Genomic DNA, 27,029 nt, shown 5'->3' on the forward strand with positions numbered 1-27,029 from the left:
CTCTTCTTCAAACTCAACCTGTGTTCTTTCGGCCAAGACCCCAAATTTTGCAATTAGAGTAATTTAATTCAAAATTCCATTTGTGACTCACAAAGCTGGGGAAGGTATGGTTTTGTTCTTCTTTAACTTCATAGGCTTTACCACTGTCAGTGGTAAAATATTTTTCTTGTTGGTTAAGAGTACAGATACAGCTTGAAGCCAGAAAAAGAGAAGACAGTCCCATTCCTATGCACTTTAGGTTTCATTGAAAACATGACATTTACGTGGTTGTGATATTTAATTTATCACAGAGGGTCATGTTTTTTTTCCTGAAATACCATGATATAGTAAACCTCAACTTTATGAATGAAAGCTTTTACCATCATTTAACAAACTGAAAATCTACACAAAATTTAAAGACCACCATATTACTAAAGACAATCTACTCAACAATCTAATTACAGAAGAATTACTTTAAAAGAGCTTTAAAACTAAAAAGAATAATTAACAATATGAAACTACAGCATTTCCAAATCCTCTGTCTGATGACAGGTGAGAACTCTGAGAAGATCATCTCCAATCAGAATGTGTTAGAAACCGGGCCAGCCCAGTGGCGCACTGCTACAGTGCGCCGCTTGGGAGTGCGGCGGCGCTCCCGCCAAGGGTTCGGATCCCACATACAGACTGGCCGCTCACTGGCTGAGCGAGGTGCGGGGCGACACCGAGGGTTGCGATCCCGTTGCCGGTCCCGGTCCGGTACGGGCGCGACACTGAGGGTTGCGATCCGTTGCCGGTCATGAAAAAAGACAAAAAGGAAAAAAAAAAAAAAAAAAGAATGTGTTAGAAACCAAACACAGATCCACTTAAAGTTGAAAGGGAAAAATTTCCAGAATTGTTCAATTTTTAGCACAATTTAAATATTAGCCTCAGTGCCCCATTGCTCAATTTACTGGGGACCTTTAGTGAGTCACCTTTACTTACCTCAAAAATAGAAGATAAAGCTGTTAACTAACCAGCCTAGCAGGCCTACAGTGAAAAATAAAATTTTAAATGAATGCACACTATCTTAAACTTCACGAATACAGATACTCTAATTCACACACGCACACACAACAGCAGATAGACTTATTTTTATAAGGCATAGGCTCAAAAATGTTGAATATAACAATGGATGGTAAATTAATGAATACTATCCAAAGTTATTTTTAAATCTTTCTAATTACAGTCCAATCAACATAAAATGTTTTTCAGTAGAGATTGCCTTATGTTATACCTTATGTTAAGTTTCAAAAATCCCTGCTTCCAACATTTTCCAAGAGTTCCAATAAACCTACGTATCATGTGGTCCCTTTGGTGAAAACTCCCTTGCCTACCCCTAGCAGATAAATCTCCTTAAAAGAACTCCCATCCCTAAGCGATACGAGATAAGAGTGACAAGTTTTCTTAAAATTATCTTAGAAAGTCAGTGGTAATACAGAATACATCAACATTTATTTCTGAGACAAACTGGTGATACGCCACTGCAGTTTTTGTTAACAATTAAAGGCCCAACTCTTCTCAAAAAACAAAAACACTGACTGAATAAGTATCCCTCCCTCATATGTACACACAATTTGCTCTATGTTGAAGGAAACGCTTCCCTCATTTTGTGCGCTGTATATCCAAATGGCTTTGAAAATCCCAGGTTACCCTTCGGTAAGAAAGAGGCTTGTGATATAAATGTGCTTGTTCTCTGTCTGGGGGCAAATTGTTGTATTTGTGAATCTTTTTGCTCCTGTGGATTCTTCTGATAGCACTTGGCATCCTTTCCCACCTCTACCTAGTGCACCTTCCTCTACTACAGAGGCTGGCATGTTAACAACTGCATTTCCCAGACTCCCTGGCAGGTAGAGCTCTGAATGGGAATTAGGTGCACTAACAGGTGATGTGGAAAGTAGAAATGAGGCAAAGGATCTGTCCTTGCTGCTTTTGACTGTTGCGAACATCAGCAGATGGGCAAGCAAGATATCAGGAACACTGAGGTTTTCTATTGCAGCGCCTAGTCTCCAGCCTCCAGCTTTATGGGGGGCAACAGGCAATTTTAACATTCCTGCCATTTTATGTATAGGTGTCAGAAGACACCTGCAATGGTGGCAGCAGCAACTTCCTGGTCCCTGGGTCATGCTATGAAGGTGTGCTCTTCAACTCAACAGCTTCAGTGTAAGCCTCCTGATCCCCACTGCCTGATCCGACAGGCAGCAGCTCCCCTGGCGAGTTAGTTCTTCAATGTTCTGGAAGTCATTCCTGGAGGCCTGGCTTTGAGTCCACTCCTCCAGCCCTTCAATAAGTCTGTAAGCTCCTAACTGCCTGTATTAATCCTTCTCTGCTCAAAATTCCTAGAGGATCCTGTTACATGAATTTTTATGACACCAACAAGTTTATCTTTTTGACATTACAGTAAACTGACTATAGTCCATTAAAAATATATCTTCTGGGCTGACCATTTAGCTCACTTGGGAGAGGGTGGAGCTGATAACACCAAGGTCAAGGGTTTGGATCCAAGTAGTGGCCAGCCGCAAAAATATACACACACACACACACACACACACACGTATGTGAGTTAGAATATCTGTATTCATGAAGTACAAGATAGTGTGCTTTCATTTTAAGTTTTTTTCACTGTGTGAAAAAAACTATCTTCTAATAGGATATATACTATTGATCATTATTGCCATCAACTAAAGCCCTTACTTAGTGCCAAGCACCCTGCTAAGCACTTTTTCTATTCATTTAATTCTCACAAGAATCTTTTGTAGTAGATACTACCATAAATCTCATTTTACAGATAAAGAAACCAAGGCACAGTGAGGTTAAATATTTTATGTAGGACCACACAGCTAGGAAGTGGTGAAGGTGGGATTTGGACCCAGACAGTCTATGCACTATTGCTTCCCAAGCTGAGGTATTCCAAACATAACCTATTATTTAGTCACTACTGAGACTGTTTCCAAAGTCAAGTGGTTTCACTACTGGAAAATTTGCCACCTGTGACTTCCCATTCTCCAGGCTCAAAACAGTGGCACACTCATACACAACTGGGGAGAATATAAAATGGTATAACCAGTTTCAGAAACAATTTGGAAGTTTCTTAAAAAGTTAAACACACATCAACATATGATCCAGCCATTCCAGCCCTAGGTATCTACTCAAGAGAAAAGGAACTATATGTCCCTACAAAGATTTATATACAAATACTTATAGCAGGTTTATTTTTAATATACAAAAGCTGGAAACAACCCAAATATCCATCAACAAGCGAATGGACAAACAGACTGTAGTACAGCCACACGATGGACTACTATTCAGCAATACAAAGCAGTAATACATGTAACAATAAGGAAGAATCCCAAAACTATTATGCTGAGTGAAAAAGCCAGACAAAAGAAAAGAGTACATACTGCATGGTTCCATTTATACAAAGTTCTAGAAAATGCAAGCCAACCACAGTGACGGAAAGCACATCAGTCTTGACTGGCAACTGGGGTATGTGGGGGGTGGGGGTGGGGAGGGCAGGAGGAAGGGATCACAAAGGGACCTGAGGAAACTCTTGGGAGCGATGGGTGTATTCATTACTTTGTGATGACAGTTTCACAAGTATATACATATGTCAAAACTTTTAAAAACTGTACACATTAAATATGTAAAGTTTACTGTAGGTCAATTATACCTCAGTAAAGCTGCTAAACACACAGAAAAAAAACCCTGAGAGTCATCTTCAGTCCATCCATTCACCTCACATATCCAATCCACTACTGAGCACAGCTCACTCTTTCTTCGAGTGTCTGTGGTTCTGTCCTTCCATTCCAGAAAGTGTGTGGTATGGTTCAAACAACCCTGGTCAGAAGGGTCGTTCTACTTTTTGTTCTACTTCTGCATTTATTAGCTCTACATAACCTCTCTGAGCCTCAGTTTCTTCATCTGCAAAATGGGAGAAAAGAGCTGCTTCAAGACTGATTAAATCATGTATTCATTCATTTAACATATAGTTATTAAGCAGCCACTACATACCAGGATTACAGTGAAGAAATTAATATATGTGAGACTGTTTTGTAAACTGTAAAATTCTCCACATAAATATGCTGTCACTTTTACTTCCATTTCTTTTTTTTTTTTTTCCTTTTTGTCGTTTTTCGTGACCGGTAACGGGATCGCAACCCTCAGTATTGCGCCCGTACCACGACCGGCAACGGGATCACAACCCTCAGTGTCGTGTTTTTTTTTTTTCCTTTTTGTCTTTTTTCGTGACCGGTAACGGGATCGCAACCCTCAGTATTGCGCCCGTACCACGACCGGCAACGGGATCACAACCCTCGGTGTCGCGCCCCCACCACGCTCAACCAGTGAGCGGACCGGTCTCTATATGGGATCCGAACCCTCGGCGGGAGCACCGCCACGCTCCCAAGCGCCGCATTCTACTGAGTGCGCCACCGGGCCGGCCCTTTACTTCCATTTCTACTGCCACTATCCCCACCCAGATCCTCCACACCTGACAATGGACTTGGCAGGACCTTCTTTGTAGCTGATTTTATTATTGCCAGACCAAGTCAGTTTAAGCACAGAGCCTACAGTGAACTTCCTCAGACTTCTGCAGTGTTCCAGCTGGTTCCAGAAGTGTCGTTGACTGTTATTTACAGCACTGGGTCCTAACACTGGCTCCTCCCTCACTACCTATCTCACCAATCTCGATGACCCCACAGGCCAATCCAGCTAATTGCACATGTGTCCCTGCGTGAGTTCACCCCCAACACTGCCCTTCCAAGTCTCTTCTATCTGTGCCCACTGCCTCCCTCAATGCCTAGGTCACGACTGAGCCCTGCTGATCTCAGTAACTTTGGAAAAGAGTGTTCTGACTGAATACTATAAGGCTGAAGAGAAAAATTAACTACATACATACACTGTACTCTAGTTGGTATATTGTACTCTAGTTAGCAATTCTGAAACTACACGTATACTAGGGTTGAACAAATAATAAATTGTAGAGTTAAAAAAAAAAAACAACTGAGCTTCTTTTGAAAATTTCCCTGGTGTCTTCTAAATCTAGCCTTGCATTCACACAGCCCTTCATCCATTCATTCAGCTCTGACTGAGGGCTGGCTGAGCCAGCCCTGAAGATGTTGGGAAGAACGAGACATGAACCCTGCCCTCGAGGAGCTATCAGTCTAGTGGGCCGTACACACCAGCCTCTCCCTAGTCCAATTTTGCTGACTATTTCTGTTTCGTAGATGTACACGGGTCGTGTTGATAAGCACTCAGCATTCACTCCCACCTCCTTCTCATGACCTCCTGTACTGTAAAAGACACGTACTTCATTGTTCTTTCATGAAGTGCCTAATGCAATAATACTCTGCACACAATAGGTATTGAATAAAAGCACCCAGTCACAACAAAGAAAACTAGGCTACATACTTCATTTGAAAACAGATCCTAACCTTCAAGTTTCTGAAGCTTTCCATTCATTTGAATGTTTACTTCAAATCAAAAATCAAGGGAAACTGGAGGGAGAAGGATTCTTTTAGCAAGAAAGCATTTTTCGGGGCCGGATCAGTGGCGCACTGGATAGTGCGCCGCTTGGGAAGCGCAGCGGTGCTCCTGTCCGAGGGTTCGGATCCCACATACAGACCGGTTCCCGCTCACTGGCTGAGCGAGGCGCGGGAGCAACACCGAGCCTTGCGATCCTGTTGCCGGTCCCCGGTCCGGTACGGGGGCAACACTGAGGGTTGCGATCCGTTGCCAGACACGGAAAAAAGACAAAAAGACAAAAAAAAAAAAAAGAAAGCATTTTTCATGTAACGAACGACCAGAATGTTTATGTCCTCAGAATCCAATTCTGTGCCAACTATTAACAGCAATTTGTTACACTGTCCTTTTTCTCTTATTAATTTCTTTCTACCTATAGTCATGCTTATGTTAGAAAACAGTTTTATCTCCTTTTCTGTGAAATACAATCCCATGAAATTTCAAGCAGGAAAAATATCTCCCAGCCTGCTTGCCATATGCAAAAATGCTCTTACTTTAGCATGGTGCCAAACTAACAGGTGTCCAACAACATATATGCAAGAATTTTCACTGAGGCACTGTTTGAAAGAGCAAAAGACAGGAGTCTACCTAAATGCCCATAAATTTAGGACTGATTTAAAAAAGTATGGTACATGCACATAATAGAATACTATGCAGCCACTGAAAAGAATGAATCAAATCTATATGTATCAATGCAGAATGACTGCCAAGATATAATGCCAAGCGTAACAGTAAAGTGTAAAATACGCTACCACTGTATTTTAAAAAGTGTTAGCGTTTCTGTGGGGGGAATAATAAGCATTAGCATGTTTTTTGTTTGTTTGTTTGTTTGTTTGTCTTTTTTCGTGACCGGTAAGGGGATCGCAACCCTTGGCCTGGTGTCGCCCGCACCATGCTCAGCCAGTGAGCGCACCGGTCATCCCTATATAGGATCCGAACCCGCGGCGGGAGCGTCACTGGGAACTCTCCCGAGTGCGCCATGGGGCCGGCCCAACATTAGCATGTTTTGACATGGATAGACTATCTCTGGAATGATACATAAGAAACTGTTATAACAGCATCTTCTGGGAAACAACGCGGTGGGGAACAGGAACGAGATGGGAGACTTATTTTTTTTCCCACTGTACGCCCTTCTTTACTGTTTGAAGTTTTAAATCATACACGTATCTTACCTGTTCAAAAAGTTAAAAAAAAAAAAAAAAAGACTTTTTAGTAATACTAAGAAACACAATGCCACTTTTGTCACTTTGCTCTTCTTTGTAGTACTGTTGCAGGCACACAAGTTTAAGAAAAGATTCATTTTCAGGGAACACATCAAAGTAACAGCACAAGAGCGTTCTCCGCCCCGCTCCCCTGTGCTACTCCCCCCCGCCCCATTGGAGGGTGAAGCATAGGAAACTACTTGGCTCAGCCTTCTTGGAGAGCAAGGCCATCAGCTCCCCTCTGAATGGGGAGGCCGTGGCATCTCATTTCCCTGGCATTCAGCTGGTCTTGCTGCTGCAGGTCTCCTCCTGGATGCTGAGAAAGATCTGTGGAGTTCAAGACAAGTTTGGATAACAAGGCGAGCAGGAAAATTGATGGGGGGGAACCAGTCAGTGTGATGAATAGGCTGGACCAGCACAGCGGGTGACGGATATGCAGATGCAAGACTGGCAGGGAAGGAAGATGGTCCGTTCACAACAGATGGATGGAGATGCTCAATCATCCTCGGAAACAAGCGCGCACTGCCACGCAGCCCTGTCTGCTCCGGCACCGGCACCCGCGGCTCTGCGCTCCCCTGCAGGGCACGCCCCCGCCCCAGGCTCTCTGCACTGGGCCCACGCGGGGCAGGCTGAGCAGGAAGAGCAGGGAGTGGCTGTGGGAGGTGCTACCTTACTCACTGGACTTTCACTTTGCCTTCTTCCTCCAGGTGCCAAAAACATACCCCTTTTGTCTCTTTTGGTAATTCTCGCTCCTGAGGGAGGCTTATACCGCTAGGGTGACTTGTTCACCCAGGACTGAGGGGCTGTCCACACACTTGGGACTTCCAGTGTTAAAACCAGGACAGTCCTAGGCAAAGCAGAACCGTGGGTCACCCTACTTATTGCCCACTGCCCACCCTTTTTTCTCTTTCTGCACAGTCAGTGAGAGAACCCAGATCAACCGACTCGGTTCAATTTCATGACTGAGTAGAACTCCGTATCAGGTACTGGTTTCCTCCCGTCATCTAAAGTTAACAAAGAATAAAAAACAATAAGAAAACCATTCAACTCCAGTCTTTTCTCAGAACAGGGACATCTTTTAAAATGCCCATGATATAACAGGTGCAATTATTCCAGCAAATACAGGAGTGAATGTAAATCTTGATGCCATAACCCATGTCTCGTTAACAAAGAATCCGAAGGGCCAGGCAGCCCCTCACAGCGCTAATACTGCTCCTTCCAGCTCAGCCACAGGAGTTTCTAGGACGAGGAAATGGGCTACTGTCAAGCAAGGGGTGGGAGTTGGCAAGATCTCCCCCCTCCCCGCAAGCGATCTGCTGGACCCAAGCTCTAGGAAGAAAAGCTTTACAAAGAGACTTCAGGCTTCACTAAGACACAGTAAAGAATTAATTATAAAGTAAAGCTGAAGGAGAAAATTAATTTTAGAAACACAAGAGGTTACAATTTTCTTTTCCTGGAGATGGGGGAGGAAACAGTTATTTTCGTTTTCATCCTGGGGGCACAAGCTGGGAGCTGTCCAGTCGATAACCTGGCCATCAGAACAAGGTTTGTAATTAAAAGGTCAGTGACCTGGAAAGCCAGGGCCCCACTCCCAGAGCTTCTCAATAATGACAGAGCTATTAAATTAAGACTGTTATGAAATCAATGCTAAAAAAGCTTTCATGGTAACGAGATTCCATTCAAGGACATGCAAACTACCTCATGAAATGGACATAAATGATAAAAAAAAGAAAAGTAATAAAAGAGAGTTAAATTGAAATCTGTGTAAGAATTTACATCCCCTTAAAATACTCCAGTGAAAGAAGTCCTTCACCTCTACCCCACTACCAAGGTTGAGACCATCAGGTTTCTTCCTCAAGTTCATGTCCAGCAAAAAGGCAGTTTTGCTACTGGGGGTTCCGCTTCCAGGAACAGAAGAAAGATAAGATCTAGTTTCACCTTTCAGGATGAGAAAGTATGGTGGCGTGTTTTATTAGTTTAGTTTTCCTCCTGCCCCTGAGGACTATTTATTAGATGAGGGAGAAAAGAAAGCCCTTTACTTATACACTTAAGAACTGCACAATAAGTGTCAGCCAACACCACCCAGGCCCCGCTATGCAGGTTTATACAGAAAAGCCTATGATGCTCATCTTTTGTCTAGAGGCTCGCTTTGCAACAGATATGTTAGAGTAAATTAACAGACAACTCTATCCCCCACCTGCACCTCCTCTACCTTCTCACCCCCAACGAACGGGCATCACTTTTACCCATCTTATACTCGGCCTGCCAAATGTGTTTGGAAGCAGACTGCCTCCTACATTTTGTGGTTGGATAGGGTGTCAAATCAACATAAGCCTATTGACAACAATTTCCAAGCCTCTACCTTTCTGGGCTGATTCTACTGCTGTTTTAAAGTTACTCTAACCTCCTGGACTGCAGCCTGCTTAAAGCCCCAGATATGATGCCTGCCTGGCAAGAACAGTTTCTATATAGAGACCAGTTCTATGAGGGCTTACGCCCCCACACACAGTCCAATTATCTTCACGTGCGGCTGACTCTGCGGTTGATGTGTCACCTGAAGAATCAAGTCATGGGAAAGAAAACAAAAACATTTATTCTAATACTCTGAAGGTGAACAGCTGCTTTTCTCTTTCATCTAAAAAACTACCGATAGGGCCGGCCCGGTGGCGCATGCTACAGTGCGCCGCTTGGGAAGCGCGGCGGCGCTCCCGCCGAGGGTTCGGATCCCACATACAGACCGGTTCCTGCTCACTGGCTGAGCGAGGCGCGGGAGCGACGCCGGGGGTTGCGATCCCGTTGCTGGTCCCGGTCCAGTGCGGGGGCGACACTGAGGGTTGCGATCCGTTGCCGGACACGGAAAAAGACAAAAGGGAAAAAAAAAAAAACTACCGATAAAAGGAAGAAATGTTGTAAATTACAGAAAATGACAGTGCAAACTTCAAAGAAAATGATAAATGATTCTAATAACTTCATGTTTCTCATTAATGACTCCATATTCAGATTTTAAAGCATCCAAAAGATATCTCAAAACAAAAAACCAAAAATCCAAACAGGAAAGACCTTTGCAAACCAATGCTCTTCCATCCCAATCCCACTCCCCACTAGCCCTCCCCCAGCCCCTCAGCCCCCCAAAATCAGACAGCACAACACTTAACCTGTCTGTAAGAGGCAGGATGCAGCCCCTGCTCCAGGCTGTGGTTTCACAATAAAACAAACTCAGCTGATGTGCCTAAAGTAACCCTCATTTTCCACTGAACTGACATGTACTACAGGGACCTCAATTTCTATATTAAATATTAAATAATATTAAAAGAAAAACAAAATTGGATTTGCCTTTTCAGGAAAGAGATGTTTATTAAAAAAAAGAAAGTCAAGATTATAATTCAAATCAGTGCTCCACTGCAATTCCCTGAAGTGACATTTGCTAGGAAAAGCCAAGACTACAGTTGCTGAGAGCTCTCCCAAAGCCAGTGCTCCAAACCCACCCCTGCAATGATCTGTGGGGAGAACGACAGTGAGGATGCCAGAACCTTGGTCCCTCCCGCCCCCAACGACCAGCGAGCCAATTCTCTTTCCTTCCACCAACTACTGTTAGGGACAGGGAAGATGCTCCCTCTCAAACCCATCAGAGATGGTGCCAAACTATGCTGATCATGTGAGTCTGACCCAAGGAACAGCCAGAAATTTAAAAAGTGAACTTTAAATACGTGAAGGGGCTTTTCTTCCCCAGACACCAATAAAACCTTGGAATTTTCTGCCCAGAAAAGGTCCTGCCAGAACATACTCTCTTGGGATTCAACTCGGAAATGGATAATTACTGACTGAAGCAGCATTTTAGAGCCTAATGGAAATGGGTGATTAAGTGATTCTGGGTTTAAGCACAGGGGTAAATTCGGGGAGTTCTCCTTAGAGGAACAAGGGTAGGGTAGGCTCTCAAGGTTCCAGATGTCTAGAATTCTAAAAACTCTACCCCAAATGAAGGGCCAAGAAGGGATTATGTCTACTCTGCTAACAAATACTCCTCTCCTTCAGTTCTTTGCTCACATTCTACCCTCTCAGAAACCTTCTGACATTTGCCCTGTTTAAAATCCCAGTCCAGCCCACACCAATGCTGGAGCTCCTCATCCCATGTTCCCTGCTTTATTTTTCCCCATGGCACTTGCCATGTGACATATTGTGTATCTCCTTTTTCTGTTGGTTAATTGTCTGCCTTCTCCCCATTAAAATTTAAGCTCTGTGAGGACAGGGATTTTTGTCTGTTCTGTTCAGTGAGGGAGAACAGGCCAGGGCACAGGGTGGACACTTGCTCCCAGACGAATTAATTAATTAATCAACTGGGTTTTTTTAAAAGAGGAACAAATAATAATTGCACAAAACAGTTTCCTCTCTACAGTTATTATTAGCCAAGGAACTCAAAAGAAGTATTATTTCATCCAGTTTCTCTCTCTCTTTTTTTTCTCTCCCTCTCCCAGTCAGGGATTTATTAAAATTAAACAGATTAGATGGAGCTCCTGATACTAAAACTGCTCAGCAAAGTCTGCGGTGGGGAAGTGCCGAGCAAACACCAGAGACATTTGTCTCTAAATTGCTCTAAATACCTTCTGCAAATGAAATTCTAACCCAGCTGCGTTTGAGAGAAAATGAGGACTAACTGGTCATTGTCGGTGGAAGAGAAGATCAGGCAGTTATAATATTGCACAATATACTGGGGCTAAGGATCTCTCGGCAACCATAGATTTTGTCTCAGGTTACCCCGGGTAATCAGCTCAGCTTTTAGGCTCAGCTTTCCCCAGCTTCAGTGCTTTGATGAGAGAGCTGAAATCCCTAAGCTTTTATGATTGATTACTCCCCATAGGTACACATATTTCAAGGAAAAACTCTTTTATGGCATGATGCTTGTGGAGTGGAGAGGCCAGCCAATACACTCCAAATTTTAATAATCTCCTAATGATGGGGGGAGCAGGAGGCGGCCAGCAGGCACACAGCACCCTCACCCACTCTGTCACAGGGACCCAGCCTTGGGGCTGCCACTAAGCAGCTGCCTAGGGATGAAATGTTTAGGCTTATTCTGCCCAAACCCCGTGAGGGAGCCCTGAGACATGATAGGTGAAGGGGCCAACACGATCCCTGCAGCACTACTTCAGTGGGACATCGTGGAACAGACCCGGGTAATCCCACCAAACCACTCCATCTTCTATTCCAGCCAAAAATGCCTAAAAGCTCAAAACCCAACAATTTTAAGGCCAACATTCCAGCTCCTAAAGGGAAAAGAGTTTTGTTTTGCGAGGAAGAAAACTCACTTTTCCCACTTATGGCATATAAGGACCTTTAAACAACTTCCCAGAATTCTAGAAAATTAAATGTACAGAGAATAAAAGGTCGCGGTTTTTTGTTTTCATTTTACAAATAGAAAAAATATCCTAAATTCCAACAGAACCAGAATGGATTCTGTCTCAGACAATATTGAATTTGCCAGGACCCATTTTATCCCTGCTTACAGAAATACCATAAAATCAGTAATCTACCACTTCAATCCGTAAATCAGACTGACCCCAAGCTTGATCTTAACCCGACCTTATTTAGTCATCTCATTTCCCCATCCTTCATTTCTTTCCTCCCCATTCTTTACTGAAGAAGCTGAGCTCCTAACCTAAAGTCAGTCATCCTGCAGCCAGGGTCACTGACAAAAGAACAGACCAGAAAACAGAAGTTCTCCACAGTCTTATCCAAAGGGCCACTTTTGCTATTGAATGCTGCCTTTGCCCTGATGTTCTGGGCTAAGTCCTTTGCCTTATATCTGGTGCTTAATTATCTGAATCATGTGATCTCTCTGCTCTACTGTAAGGAAAGAAACCTGCGTTCCCCACCAGGGACTCATCTCCCCCTACTCCCCCCAAGAGAGGGCAGCTATGGGAGATCCTGAGGTGCTCAACACCTGCTTTCCACACCGTGGCTTCCATCTGCCCCATCCCCAGTCCCTTTCTGCAGGCCACCCTGCATGGCCATGGGGAATCTGTACCTTTCTTCTTGAGGAATGATCTCCTGGTTGCAAGTGGGCTCTGGCGGACCCGGGAATTCTGTAGAAACTTCACTGCTGTGGCAATCTGGTGGGAGAGATAAAACAGAGAAGAAAAGTAAACTTCAGTAGACTGAATTTCAAGATTAAAAATCCTATGAGTTTTTCCCAGGGCCATAGAAATGAGCATACCACTGCAGTCAAATTTATAACTCGGTATTCCTTCAATTTAAACTCTACCTAACTAAAAGACTATCATTTCCCTGACTTTGTTGGCTGCCCGTATCTATCACATTGAATCTCCTGAGCCTAGATTTTCCGACCTGCAATGACCCTTTCCTGTTCTCCCCTGCTCCGGCTGATCCTTCACCCCTCGGCAGGGACAGACAGCCATGCTCATCCATGTCACCACCCTTGTGCCATGTCTGCCCTCTTTCTGGAAGACCTCACTTTCCCACCTCTAACTGTCTAAAAATTAATACACAGACACCAGCACAGCCCTTTTATAGCCTGTTCTGATTCCTTGAAGCCTTCTCTAAATGAGCAAGCCACTTCTAATCTCCCTATTCTCTTAAAGTCTTCCATGCTTGTAGTGTGTACCATGTAAGTGAAGACATCATTACACCATCTTCTAATGTTCAGGCTGCCTCCCCAACTACACTGCAGGCAACCGAGGGGAAGAGACCGTGCTGCCTGTACAGAGCCTGGCGAAGCACTGCACATCCCGGAAGGAAGGGATTATGTAGGAGCCAACACCCATGGCCACTCACACCGGCCCCTCTCATGCAATGGAGAGGAATTCTGAACGGCCTTCAAAGGGCAAAGTTTGGAGTTTCAGGGCTAAAAGCTGACAGATTGACAGATTATCTTCCTACCTCTCGTAATGAATATTATTTAATGAAATCTTCATATCTACAAATAAGCCAAGTAGGGAACGGAAGGAAAACTGTGGCGGGCATTAACCTTCCCATCACTCAGCTCGCACAAAGCGTGTGTTTACATGCCACTGTCTGCTCTACATCCCAGACACTGGTCCTCCAGGCAGGAAACACCAACCTGCCCCAGGTAATAAGGGGGCCACTTTAAATGACTGCCACTACTGACCTCATCAAAACCAAAAGAATCATATGGTCTCACGTTACAGGTCAAGTCAACAGGCCACGCAATTCACTCATAAACTGTCAAAAGAAAAAAATTCTAAAGGGCCAGATGTAAGGAAATTTTCTAAGATCCTTCAAACTAAAGGTAGCAGTTGTAAAACAGATTCAAACAGAAAGTACTGTGACTATAAATGAAACACAAGTCACAAATTGTCTCCTTCCCCATGTTTTATATGAGTTTAATCCTGAGACCAGACAGACTTCTCAGGAACAAAAGATATGAGGATAAACCAGGATTAAAAAAAAAAAAAAAAAAAAAAGCCAGGGAAACTCCCTTATTTATTTCCCCTGTACCCCTTCTCTGGGAGGCTAGACATTCTCCCTGAAGGATAAACTCTCTGTCCCGACTTTTCAGATCTGAGCCTGTCTCTAATAAAACATGCTAATGTTCCTTGAGAGCCAAGCCCAGCTCGCTATGGGTTATGATCTGTCCTCCAATACTGCAAATAGCATTAACCACCATCATGAACTGCAGTGATAACCAACCAGCTCTGGACTAAAGAGGAATCAATGCTTGAGATCTAGAACCTCAAAGCAGCATACTCCCCGCCTTAGCCCCTCAACCCGATCTCCTCAGGCTGTACCAAAGTCAAAAAAATTTAACAAAATCTACAACAAGAGGAAGGAAAGAAGGAAGAGAAAAAAAGAAGAGGGAATGAGTAGAAGATGGAACAGGAGGGGAGAAGAAGATAGGGCAAGAGGAGCCATAAGTAGGGGGAGGAAAGGGGAGAAGTGGAAAAGGAAGGAGAAAAACAAAAGGGAGAGAGGCTCGTGCCCTGGAAAGAGAATGGACGGGTACAAAATCGCAGACCCCAAGGGTCACCACCAATCCGTACAGCTCAGATGGCTCAGGGATAATTGTTCTTCACCTGGAGGAAAAAATACACCTTCAACACACAAGAAAATTATGGTACTCGTATCATACGGCAGCCTCTGCATGCTGTGATACGTGTACCAGGTGTCAGAGGAAATGTGGATAACAGGTCTTAAGCAGTAGATGCTAATAGCACAGCTCCTATCATTTACCTGTAGAAACAGAAACCTTTCCTTCATCTTTCCAAAATTTTCCATGACAGAGAAAGAAAACAAACTCCCACCACTAAAACGCACAGGTTTCACCTTGCTTTTTTAATACAGTCCTTGGTATATGCATTTCTGGTCAGAGAGCAAAGTTCTGATGGGTTTAATGGTGCACTCAATGCAGTGCTTGGTGCATTCCATCAATTTTTTTTTAAAAATTGCATCTCTTATTTCTTTAAATACATTAATCAGCCTAGTGTAGGCAAAACGGATCCATCGGACAATGCAATAAACATGAATTATCATCTATCCAACACGCATAATGGCTTAAAAATACATAATAGCAGGTGTAGTTTAAATGATTAGTTATTACACCTGTGGTGGGTCTGATTCAATTGGGAAAAATCATCTTTAATAGGTTAAAAGGTTTAGATCACCATGCTTTCCTTAAAGTGGCTGCAGAGAGGGAATGATGGAGTGCTCTGTCATTAGTAATTCATTTAAGGAAAACGTGGGGGATACAGCAAAGAACAGCATAAACGAGCGAATCCAATTTAAACATCAGGTAAAGTAGAAAACACCTTTTAAAAAAGCAAGATAAATGAATTTGGAAGGGAGATGAAATTGACGTATTTATTTTAACGGGAATTTGACAAAGTCCCGGTACACTTCAAACTTGCAAAAATATGAACAATTTCTTTTAAAGTTTCCATTCGCTAATTTCAAGTCATATAAAATAATACTGCCAAACGCCTACATAAAGTATATTTGGGGCTTCTTTATGTTCCTCTTGATCTTTGTCTGAAAATGCAGGTGACAGGCAAATCACATATTTAACAGCATCGATATCACTACGTCAGATGCAAAAATATAAAGCACCCAAACTAATAGCCTCAACCTAATGTGCTGAATAAGAAAGATACCCAGATAAGCAGCTACATGTAAGTGTGAACATAAGAAAACCTCTCTCTTCCCTTCACTAATTATTTCTTTGGCCACTCTTTACTCTTTTCCTCCCTCCCCACGAGGAACTGGCACTGCAGTGGGGGGCTGTCCAATCTAGACTTTTATAGCCCTATGATTCATACATTGATGGTAAAAGATTTCCCAAAACTCCCTACCCATAATGCGAAGATCTTCACACACTAAATAACTGACAGGATGCTCAGTTGGTGCCTCTCGCCCGCCTATTGTTGGACACTTTTCATTAACTTCATGAAGCAATTCAACTGACTTTCCTCTGCAGAGGTCCAACACACACAACACGCTTTTGTTGCATTCAGTGATGGGGTTTCTGCAGCCTGTCCTGTATTGTCGTTTGATTTTCTAATTAGAAGATGAATGTGACTATTCATGGGTTATATTTGTGCCCAACTAAATTACATAAATTCAGGCCAAATCTTCCGCCTCAATGTCAAAGATGTAAAACGGAGACAGGAACTTTATTGCACATGTTGTGGGAGTGCAACAAGCCAGGGAAAATTCTGGTGCAAAGCTCCTGATGCCGTTGTCGAAGTCACTTGCTGTTGAGTTCATGATAAATATGGAATCGGTTTTCCTTTCCCCTCCTCTTTCACTGATAGAGTTCTTAATGAGTGCATGCACCTCGAATTACCAGTAGCTAGTTTAATAAAAGTAACGAGGATGAACTCAGAAGAAAACAGGGCAAAGTTTCTCAACCCCCTAATCACTCTGACCCTATCTTCCCATACTCCCCTAAGGAAAATGAAACAACCCTGCCTCCAATAACTCCATTTTTGGGAAATTTGATAATTTTCACTGTTTATCACTTAAAGCTAGAGGTAAAACTGAGGTGCAAAGAGGAGGAGTAAATTCTTGTCTTGGCAGACTTGTAACAGTGGTTAAGCTAGAGTCACTGCCAGCAACTCAGAAAAAAGGGGGGGACTTCAGATTGAAAAACACCTTTTTATCCAAGATGATTGGCCAATTGAGAGAGATTTGTGTTTGAGAGACCAGGATTTGTAACTGTATAAATCAATGGAATACAGTATACTCAGGGGTTATCTACTATGAACTATGCACTGTTAAATGCATTGTGTAGGGTAAGTAATCCCTGGTGAGAAGAATCGAGGTTCCTGACAGTCCTCACTGAAGAGATGCTTCCTATGTGCCTTCCACCCTCCTACAAAAGACCTGCACATTGTAATCTTCAGAAGGCACACTTTATTCCTGCACAAGGGGGACAGGAAGACAGAGCCTGCCTAATAATGAACCTGGGGTTTTGAGGGAGCCTCAGCACTTTACACCTGACATGTAAACCTGATGCATTGTCTCTAGTGACACTTATTTGGAATGCCACCAATTCCAGCAGTCCTGTGTACTACATTCACATCTATCTCCTAAAATGTGAGCATTCTTTAGCCATTTTAAACTATTAAAAATATTCAAAAATTAATGTTGCTAACGACCAAAGTCAAGACCTTTTTAACACAGAGAGATCACAACTAGAGGGCAAAAGAAAATGACCCATATGCAGGCCTGAAACCCCATTCCAGCACCGCACTGCTACACATGCACTGCTCAGGAGATTAAATTGTCTGTGAAAGGTTCCTCCGCTCCTACTCTAAAGTAGATACCCAGAATCCTGTTAACAAGCGTTAGACCAAGGCCAACTCGAGTTTTAACAAGAACTGACTTTAAATGCCGGGCACTGCCAAGAATGGGAGAACTCTCTTCAAACAGAAATGCTGCATTTTAGTAAGAAATCAGTACTCTGTCAGGAGTTCTTTGACAAATATGGTCATCGGTGGCACAAGGAAATAGTTGCAAAGCAGCTGTTAATCAGAGAAACACATCGTAGAACGCTGATGCTAGCACTCATGAAAAAATGCAACGGGCTAATTATGAAGCTATATATCTCACTAAAGAGGCTGTGTTCCTTGAGATTCCAGGCACAGCACACTTGGATCCAGGGTCCTAGGACAACATAATTCTGGTTTTCTGCACCCAGACTCCTCCCTGATCTACCGTTCACAATCCCGGGCTCTCCCGTTCTTTCTCAATTCTACATGCTCGCTCTCTCTAGCTGCGGAATGGGCTGGGGAGGGAAGGAAGCAGGGACAACCACAAGCCACATTCTAAGGTGCTGCATCAATATAACCAAAAGGCAACAGATCCTAAACCGGAGTAAAAGAAAAATCTATGAGAATGCAAAAGAAAAAAGAGGTTGGAATTGTCACTCTAAGTCTGGCAGGAGGGCAAATGTGTGTGAGCTTCAATCAAGGAGAGCTGCCCCAGACACCAAAATGAAAAGAAAGAATAAAAAGCAGCAGCAATAAACAAAATAGAGACAATTGTGTTTGAAATCTCAAAAGGAGAAAGGGAGCTTCCAGAAAACTGCTCTCAGAGCATGAAATCCAACTCAGGGAAGCCGAGGGTCTAACAGCCAGGTAACAGGGGAAAGTTAATATGCAGAGGAAGGCTCGGTCAGCCAAAATTCAATACGATCCTCTGCAAGGACAAGGAGGAACAGGCTCCCCAAAACCAGACTAGTGGCAGGGGGAGGGGCGTCACTGCACACTCGGAGCAAAACCACTGGAATGGCAAGAGGGGAATAACCTTGAGGTGGACGAGCCACTCAGGCAGCAGAAGCACAAAGCCAAAGTGCCCCCTAGCCAGAGCCGGCGGAGGCGCAGGCCAGCACGGCCGCTCCGCTAACTCACACGGCCCAAATTAAGTGTTTTCACTCAGGGAAAATGAAATGTTTTGCAAGATGAAACAGAATGAAAATTGAGGTTTTAGGTAATTACTAGTTGGCATTTACATATCACGGGCTGGTTCAACACCTATTCATTTTCCTCTTTTATTTTCAATTTTTTAAAATTGCTCATTAAAAATGAACAGATGACAGTGACAGGAATTTTTTTTTTTGTACTCTTTCCCCTTCTCTAAGGGTTACAAAATCAAGAGGTACTTTTAGCCCATTTATCTACAATTCTCACACACACACACACACACACACGCACACGTGTTTCATTTACATTAAGGGGGGAAAGGAGAAGAGAAAGTCAACAAAAGGCAGGAAGTTTTAAAAAAAAAAAGAAAAAGACAGCGAGTTGTAGTACTTGATCCTCCTGCACCTGACTAAGGAGTATGCTAGCAAGTGCCCTGGCACTCAAGGAGTTAAAGGAAAGAGCTTCTCTTTCAACTTGGAATTTCCTGGGTTTTGTCATTGTGTCCTTCCCATTGTTGATTTGGGTTACAACCCTATACTAATTAAGCTTGTGGGCCCTAATTTCCTTTGTTTTACTTTCCTCTGTCCTTTTGTTTTTCACATTAAAGAAATAAAATACCTGTGGTAGAAGTGCACAAGAGTTGACATGATAGAACATAATATATTTTAAGGTCTATTGTGTAAATATGTATTTAGGGAATTCTAAAGCACGCATTATTGGCCCTAGTCTCTCTTAAAACACATTGATATATGTAGTAAAAGGCTTTATGAAAAGTGGCAACTTCACATACGCAAAAACTACCTTTCAAAGTGAAATATCTCTGCCATTTAAATTTCTTTTCTTGGCCCTAGTTAAAAATATTGCACGAACTGCTTGCCAGAATGTCATTGTTTTGTTGTTCTACTAAAGTAGTTCTTCCAGAAACAGATGTGGAAATAAAAAGCATATTAAACCACCATGCACTATTTAATATCAAATGACAGTGATCTTAGGGACGTAAGGGTGACTTTGGAGAGGGTTTCCATGCCCAGCTGAGTACTGTGGGTGCCAACTTCCAGCCCAAAGGGCACTGGTGCAGTTGAATAGCAAAGCTTGAGAAGCAGAGCTGCTGCCGTGGCAGTCATTGTAACTGCGCCACAGAAAGGGCTGTGGGGCACGCGCCTGCTGTAGTGGAAATGAAAACCCTTGCTTCTGGGTTGAGAAGATCAAAGTTCCTTTTTAGGAAAGGTTGGGAAGGAAAAGGACTTTCTCCTTCACGGAGAAAGAAAAGCAAATTTAAATGCCTTGTCCCCATGCATCCCCACCTGAATTTAGATAGCAGCCCCTCTAATTTTTGATGCAACCAACAAAGCAGTTACCCAAAGAGGGGAGAAAAAAAGGATGACATTTGCCTTTTCCTTGGCTTTGAAATCCAACTGGCAGCAAATTGTTTGAAGTCCTGTTTAGAGAAGAAACTGTAATAGCCTCCATACTGAAAAGAGGAGGAAAATGCCATTATACACGGATCACGGTAGCAGTGACCTCAGCAGAGAAGGCAAACGAGCTGGCTGCAAGTCGGAGGTTCAGCCAGCATGGCAGGAACAGAAATAAAAGGTTTATGTGCCAAAGACGAGTGGCAGGAGTTGGGTGCTTGGTCCCAGGAGATACCAAGAAAAGGCAGAGAGTTCAATTTTTTAACACGATGTCTTTCAACAGCTCCTTGACTGTTCCTTCTTCCAGTTTCCCTTGGTCTTATATTTTCAATATTCCTCTAATTTCCCCACACTGTTAGAGAGGAAGCAGAGAGTACCCAGGCTTCGTGTTGTAAAATTAATGAAGGTGTCAAGCTGTTGAGTTGAATCACTCCAAAGGAATGTAATGACTCAGTGTCCAAGATGCTCCCTAGGAGAACTGTGAGCTCACACAGTGACGGTGGCTGGTGACTCCAACACTAAAAATATGTAGCAGACGGTCCTCAGGACCTTCCTACTTAATGATACCACTGCCTCTATCTCCTCGACTCTTTCTCTCTACCACTGGTTGAACTATATGTTTTCTGAACGTTATTTCTCCTAAACTCCCAGTACCTTCAGATGCTCAGCAGATAAAACACTGCTTCAGTTCCCACAACTTTTGAAGTTCAGGCTGGATGGAGATGGGTGAAGCTCTCTCTAGTCATGCACTATTGAGCTGTGAGGCAATCAGGAAGGGGACAAAGAAAAGTTGTGTCATGGATAGTGGTAACTGCAAGCACAAGTCACCACTGGGGGATGGACACTGAATAGATGCCACCAGGTAATGCAGGGCAGGGTCCCCTCACAAGGGCTTAGCACCTTCTGCTCTGAAGGCAAGAAGATGGGCTCCTGAATTCTAAGGAAGGTAAGCTCTAGACCAAGAAATTCTATCTACCATCACCCCACATATGGCACAAAACCAAAACCTTTGAGTCATTAAATGGCACTCCTACCAGAAATCTCATAAGAACTGGAGAAATACTAAATGTTAAAAAACAGAGCTGGCCAGTTAGCTCAGTTGGTTAGAACACAGCCTTATAATCCCAATGTCATGGGTTCAGTTCCCCGTTTTTCCAGCCACCAAAAAAATAAATAAATAAAAAATAGACTGAATACAAAAAAAGAACAGTCATAGCCTAGAAATAGCTCAAATCCAAAAGACTGCAAGAAAAGAATTTGAAATGACAAATGTGGGTAACTAAAGATCACCTTTAAACACATTGGGAAGCAAAAGAAAGTAAACAATTAAGATCTGCTACCAACAGAAGACCACCAAGTCCTATCCCACTATTATTTTAGATTATTTTATGGCCTAAGGGAAGAAATAAAAATATGAGTTCTAAAAGTATGATTCATAATAGAGTAAGCCGGCAGCCTCAAAAATCTTCAAATTGACAGTAAGATGACGGGGATTAAAAGCTGTTACTATTCAAATGGTCAAGTGCAATTGGCTCCTCTCAGAGGAAAGTCGCCTTCCTCACCAAGCACACAAGTCTGAGAGAGTGGACAGGAATGGGTTCTCCACTGGGACAATGCAATCAGTGGAACCAACTGTGGCAATAAGTGGAGTAACAGACATCAGATGTACTTCACATCCATATGAAACAAGTTGGTAGCCAGGTTCTACTCTCCAAAAGGGGTATGTAACATAGGTCACACGTCTGTAGACGACTTCAGAAGTAACTTATCGACACAGAGTGTGCGACACAGAGAAGCAAGACAAGCATATGAAACAAGTTGGTAGCCAGGTTCTACTCTCCAAAAGGGGTATGTAACATAGGTCACACCTCTGTAGACGACTTCAGAAGTAACTTATCGACACAGAGTGTGCGACACAGAGAAGCAAGACAAGTTATGCCTCTGATATAGGTGAGAAAAGCATCATAACTTTTTTACACATCTTCCAGAGGCACTGAAATAAGGACTGTGGAAGTGATTCTCATACTCACTTCAGATCTGTACCCACAGACTATGTCTTTAGCACAAGATGCAAATTTGGAAGAGAAACCGAATCAAGAGATATCAGTCCAGTCGCCTCTTCTGATAAACCCCAATTTAGAAATGTTCAGCTCAGCCGGGAAATTCATCACATACAGGAGGAATGAAAGGGCGTGGAAGTGATTCTCATACTCACTTCAGATCTGTACCCACAGACTATGTCTTTAGCACAAGACGCAAATTTGGAAGAGAAACCGAATTAAGAGATATCAGTCCAGTCGCCTCTTCTGATAAACCCCAATTTAGAAATGTTCAGCTCAGCTGGGAAATTCATCACATACAGGAGGAATGAAAGGGCAGTCCTCACGGCTTTGAACCATTCAGCAACCTTTCACCAAGCATCACCAACATCCCTATTATCAACCATAGCTACCTATAAACAAACACGCACTTTAAAAAATAAATGATTCAACAAAGCCCACTAGGCACCAGAGCCGAGCCATGAGCCACCACGCCACAGCGATAAAGGGAAGATGAAAAAGAGGGTCTTTGTGCCCTGCATCTGATGCTCTTACCAATCCTGGTAATCTAGGAGATGCCAAATGAGCATGTAATTTACTTACAATTAACGCAAAATTTACACAATTCTCACCATTAAGCAAATCAGTACTATTGAGCATCCTCCTCCTTCTCCTCTAAATCAATGGTAACTCATTTCGAATTCCTTCCAGCTTTGTCTGGGAAACAGAGGAAGTTCATTTTCTGTTATCTCAAGGATTATGAATTATCATCTTCTTTGCAACCTTCTTGATTGTCCACACCCTGCTCATAGGGTAAGATACATGGAAATTACCAAAATTCCTACATTTCCTCAATTTAATACAAGCTTCCTGAGACATCTCTCATCGTTTTCTGTTCATTGTCCTTTCCCTCTCTCTCTCCTTGCCTGTTTAAACACACGGACACAGAGTTATTAACTTTTACAGGAAAACCAAATAAAATAATGTCGAAGCAAAAACACGGTGATGTCAGGCTGCAGCTAGCACCATTCATCTGTGGGAATCTGATTAGCGCTCGAGTGGCAGAGCTACCTGGAAAAGTGCTCACAATCAAATAAAAAAATGATACCAAAACATTAACCTGATGGCTAAAAACTCCACATTTAAACAGTTAAAGTAATAAAGGAGCTTTTATTGAGTATTTTTTATATTTCATTATGCCCCAAATTGACACGGACTCCCGGATACATTTTCTAGACTTTTGGTTCCTCAAATCAAATGCTCTCTTGGACTTTTTTTTTTTTTTTTTAAACTGAAAGGAAACAGCATTTCTTGTAAATTTGAATGAAAGGATTAAAGCTTCTCCTACAATATCGATATCAGCCTTGAGTGCAAACACAGCCAAACACAGCCACAAACAGAGGCCTTTTTTGTCTATGGACTTTCCTTGTGGACCTGCTCATAAGCCAGCAGAGAATGTTTCTTCGTGATTTTTTTTTTTTTTTTTTGCCTTACACAAATACCTACATTTCCTCATTCACACACATTCTGCTCACAGTTGGTAGGGAAAAGACCTGACAGTGTGGCAGGACAGAAAGTGAGCTGGGTCTCAAGAAACCTGCGTACTGAGTCCAACCCTGTCACAAACGTGTCATAAAACCTATCCTCTTATGTCCCCGCTCCGTGACTTCATTTCTATAAAATAAGGGGTTAAACAGGTGACATTAAGGACCTCCTAGCTGTGCCATCTTATAATTTCTAAGTTAATACCATGAGACAAACTGTGATGCCTAAGCCAGGGATATGAGCTTAGGTCAGAGAGGGTCAAGGACAAGAACCAACCTTCCCAGAACTCAGCTCTCCAAGCTCAAACCCAATTCAAAAACAGGAGAAAACCAACAGAGAAGGGGAAGGGATTAAAAAATCAGTGCCACCAGAAAAGATATTACAAATTTCACATATTTTACACGCAGTGCAGCTTTACTCACACTACTTACTATTTATGTTATACACAAGCTTAGTTATCTGGTGTCCAAATCACAAAAGATTAAAAGCTGCAAATGAGAAAGGAGGAACGAGCCAGCTAGCACACGGACACTTACAGAACAAAGACGTGATGGCAAAAAAAAAAAAAGCCTAATGGCAAATGTCAAGAGAGGAACATCTATGAAAAGCAAACAAAAAATTCAAAAAGCTTATTAGTTTGGGGTCATTCAGCATTGGTGGAGTCATTTAGAGTAGGGGCAAACATACAACACATCTATATTTCAACAGGTTTTGGAAACACAGCTACACTTACAACACAAAGCAAACGTTTACATCTAAAATGACGATCCTGAGTCATCAGGATTAAACTATATTCCAGATACTCTGCTTAATAAAGCAAGAAAGTATATCATTTCATTTTATATAATTTCCAGCCAAAAGTTTTAAAGGTTGTGTTTTGTTCTGTTTTCATATGGATCTCGATGGCTATCCAGAAAATGTGGCTATCCAGAATGACTCGCTACAGGAGGGTGCCAGAGACAGTGGTTTTCCTGAACTGAACGAGAACAGTTTTTATTCAAGTTAAATTAAGAAGTAGGAAGATAAAGATTAAATAATGAATAGTTATTGAGCATTCATGGGGTCCTCACAGCACACCAGGCACTTATAAAATCATATAGTACAAGCAAAGAGGCTGCTTTTTTTTTTTCTCTAAAAGATGACTGGTAAGGGGATCTTAACCCTTGACTTGGTGTTGTCAGCACCACGCTCACGCTGTGAGCAAACCGGCCATCCCTATATGGGATCCGAACCCGTGGCCTTGGTGTTATCAGCACCACACTCTCCCGAGTGAGCCACAGGTTGGTCCCCAAAGAGGCAGCTTTTGCTGTCTTGTCACAATCTCAGACAAGGAGAGACCAAAAGAGATATTGGGCCATCTGGTCCCACCCAAGATCTAGGACTCCCCTCTTCAACAACCCTGACAAATGATCAGCAAGACTTCTCTTGAATGCTTATAATGAAAAGGGAACTCACTCCATTAAGAAACTGTTGACTGGGCCGGCCCGGTGGCGCACTGGGTAGTGCGCCGCTTGGGAAGCGCGGCAGCGCTCCCGCCCGAGGGTTCGGATCCCACATACAGACCGGCTCCCGCTCACTGGCTGAGCGAGGTGCGGGAGCAACACCGAGGGTTGCAATCCCGTTGCCGGTCCCTGGTCCGGTACGGGGGCAACACTGAGGGTTGCGATCCGTTGCCGGACACGGAAAAAAAAAAGACAAAAGACAAAAAAAAAAAAAAAAAAGAAACTGTTGACTCATTTTCAGAAGTCCTTTCAACTGAGTTGAAATGTACTTTCCTGAACCTTCTATCTATTGGCTCTAGTTCTCCTAGGAGAGCAATACTAACGGATCCACTTTTTGAAACAATGCTAGGTGAGGAACTAGAATAGGCCTCTGTCACTTGGCTATCTTTTCTACAAAAGCATTTACTTCCCTTACTCTGCTTAGTAACTAAAGGTGAACACTGGTCTCACTGTATAACAGTTTCATGAATTCTGCTCTTTAGCTTGGAAAGAGCAGCCTTGCCCTTTCTGGGAGAGCCAAGGCTACACCTGTAATGTCAAAATGCATTAGCAATAATAAAGGCCACAGTAATGCAAAAGACGACTTCATACACACGTCATTCCAGAATGGCTAAATTCAATCAAATATGGCAGTGCTTCTTACAACGCTATGATCATTGGGGCCAGCGCATGTGACGTGGGCCCACTTACTGGAAGCTGCTGGAAACAGAAAGTAAGCACTCTGCTTTGATACTGTAATGGACAGGGTTTTTACCAGCCCATAAGTGGTTTGGCATCATTCTTTCCCAGGAATTACCTAGAAATTCATTTAACATCTAAAGACTACAACTGAAACTTCAGAAGGTTAAAAGTACGTAAAGAGAAGGGGGGAAGAGGATGGTGCTCTCTCACCCTTACCTTAAATATGTATGTTTCTTATGGAGAGAAAAGTAAACACCCATAAGGTGATAATCAAGAATCAAAGCCTAAGATGACCTGGTCTTAATTCTAACTCAGCCACCTACTTCTTCAGTAACTTTCAGAGTTATTTACTTCTCCTGTTTCTGCTCCCTCATCTGTAAAATGGAACTAATACTGCTGAGAGACTCACCAAAGTATTATAAGGAATAATTAGTTAGCATTTATATAATACTTTTCATCTTCAAAGTAGGATTATTAGACTATAAAGTAGAGTAGATGTGGTTTGAAAAATCTTTTAAAAACCTAAAATAAAGCATGCAAGCAAATTCAGAGAAGCAAAATTGGCTGACATCACCTCACAGCAGCCAGATAGTTCTGCCTCCACAGGCACCCCCTTTCTGCCCTAATCTGTATTTGCATGTGGAGACAAAGATAAAAGAACTTTTTATTAGGAAAAATGGGATGAGGTAGAAAGAAGAGAAAAAGGAGAAAGAGAAGGTTAGGGGAAAGACATGGCAGAAAATATAAAAGGGAGAGATAAAAAGAGAAAAACAAAGGGAAAAGAGGGTACAGAAAACAGCAAGAAATAGACACAAAAGGCAAATCTTACCCACTAGAAGAAAAGCAAAAACAGGAAGAGAGGAAGAAAAAGAATAAGAAAGAAATGGAAAAGAAAACTTCGTTAAGATAACATTTTTCCTGTTTTCAAAGAAAAAAGGTTAAAAGTAAAAAAAGCAAAGTTAAAATTTAAAAAAAAAAAAAAAAGAGGAAGATAAAGAGCAGAGGATAGAAAAACAGAACATAAAGCTTTCAAGAGTATGTCTGGAAACCAGAAAGCTGGAAGAGAAATCATTAGCAAGTCCATAGTGCGTCTACAGTGATACTGTGTGGATCAATTTATTTAACGCTGCCCTGTACATTTACAGAAAAGTACCTCTGATAGAATAAAGGCTCATAAACACGCAGAAATTGGGTTAGTCCCGTTTCGAATTCCTGCCAAACA

General features: G+C 42.6%; 1 protein-coding gene across 2 annotated transcripts in view; it reads right to left on the reverse strand.

Annotated features, from left to right (window-relative positions):
* The window catches only part of PEX14 (peroxisomal biogenesis factor 14), a 136,062-nt gene that overhangs the window by 69,243 nt on the left and 39,790 nt on the right, over positions 1-27,029 (reverse strand). For both annotated transcript variants that reach the window (XM_008568810.1, XM_008568809.1), the window contains exon 3: positions 12,757-12,841. In XM_008568810.1, the coding sequence (XP_008567032.1) occupies positions 12,757-12,841 (85 nt within the window). The remainder of the gene's footprint in view (positions 1-12,756; positions 12,842-27,029) is intronic.

This window comes from Galeopterus variegatus, unplaced genomic scaffold, assembly GCF_000696425.1.
Source record: "Galeopterus variegatus unplaced genomic scaffold, G_variegatus-3.0.2 Scaffold445, whole genome shotgun sequence".
Taxonomy (NCBI): Eukaryota; Metazoa; Chordata; class Mammalia; order Dermoptera; family Cynocephalidae; genus Galeopterus; species Galeopterus variegatus.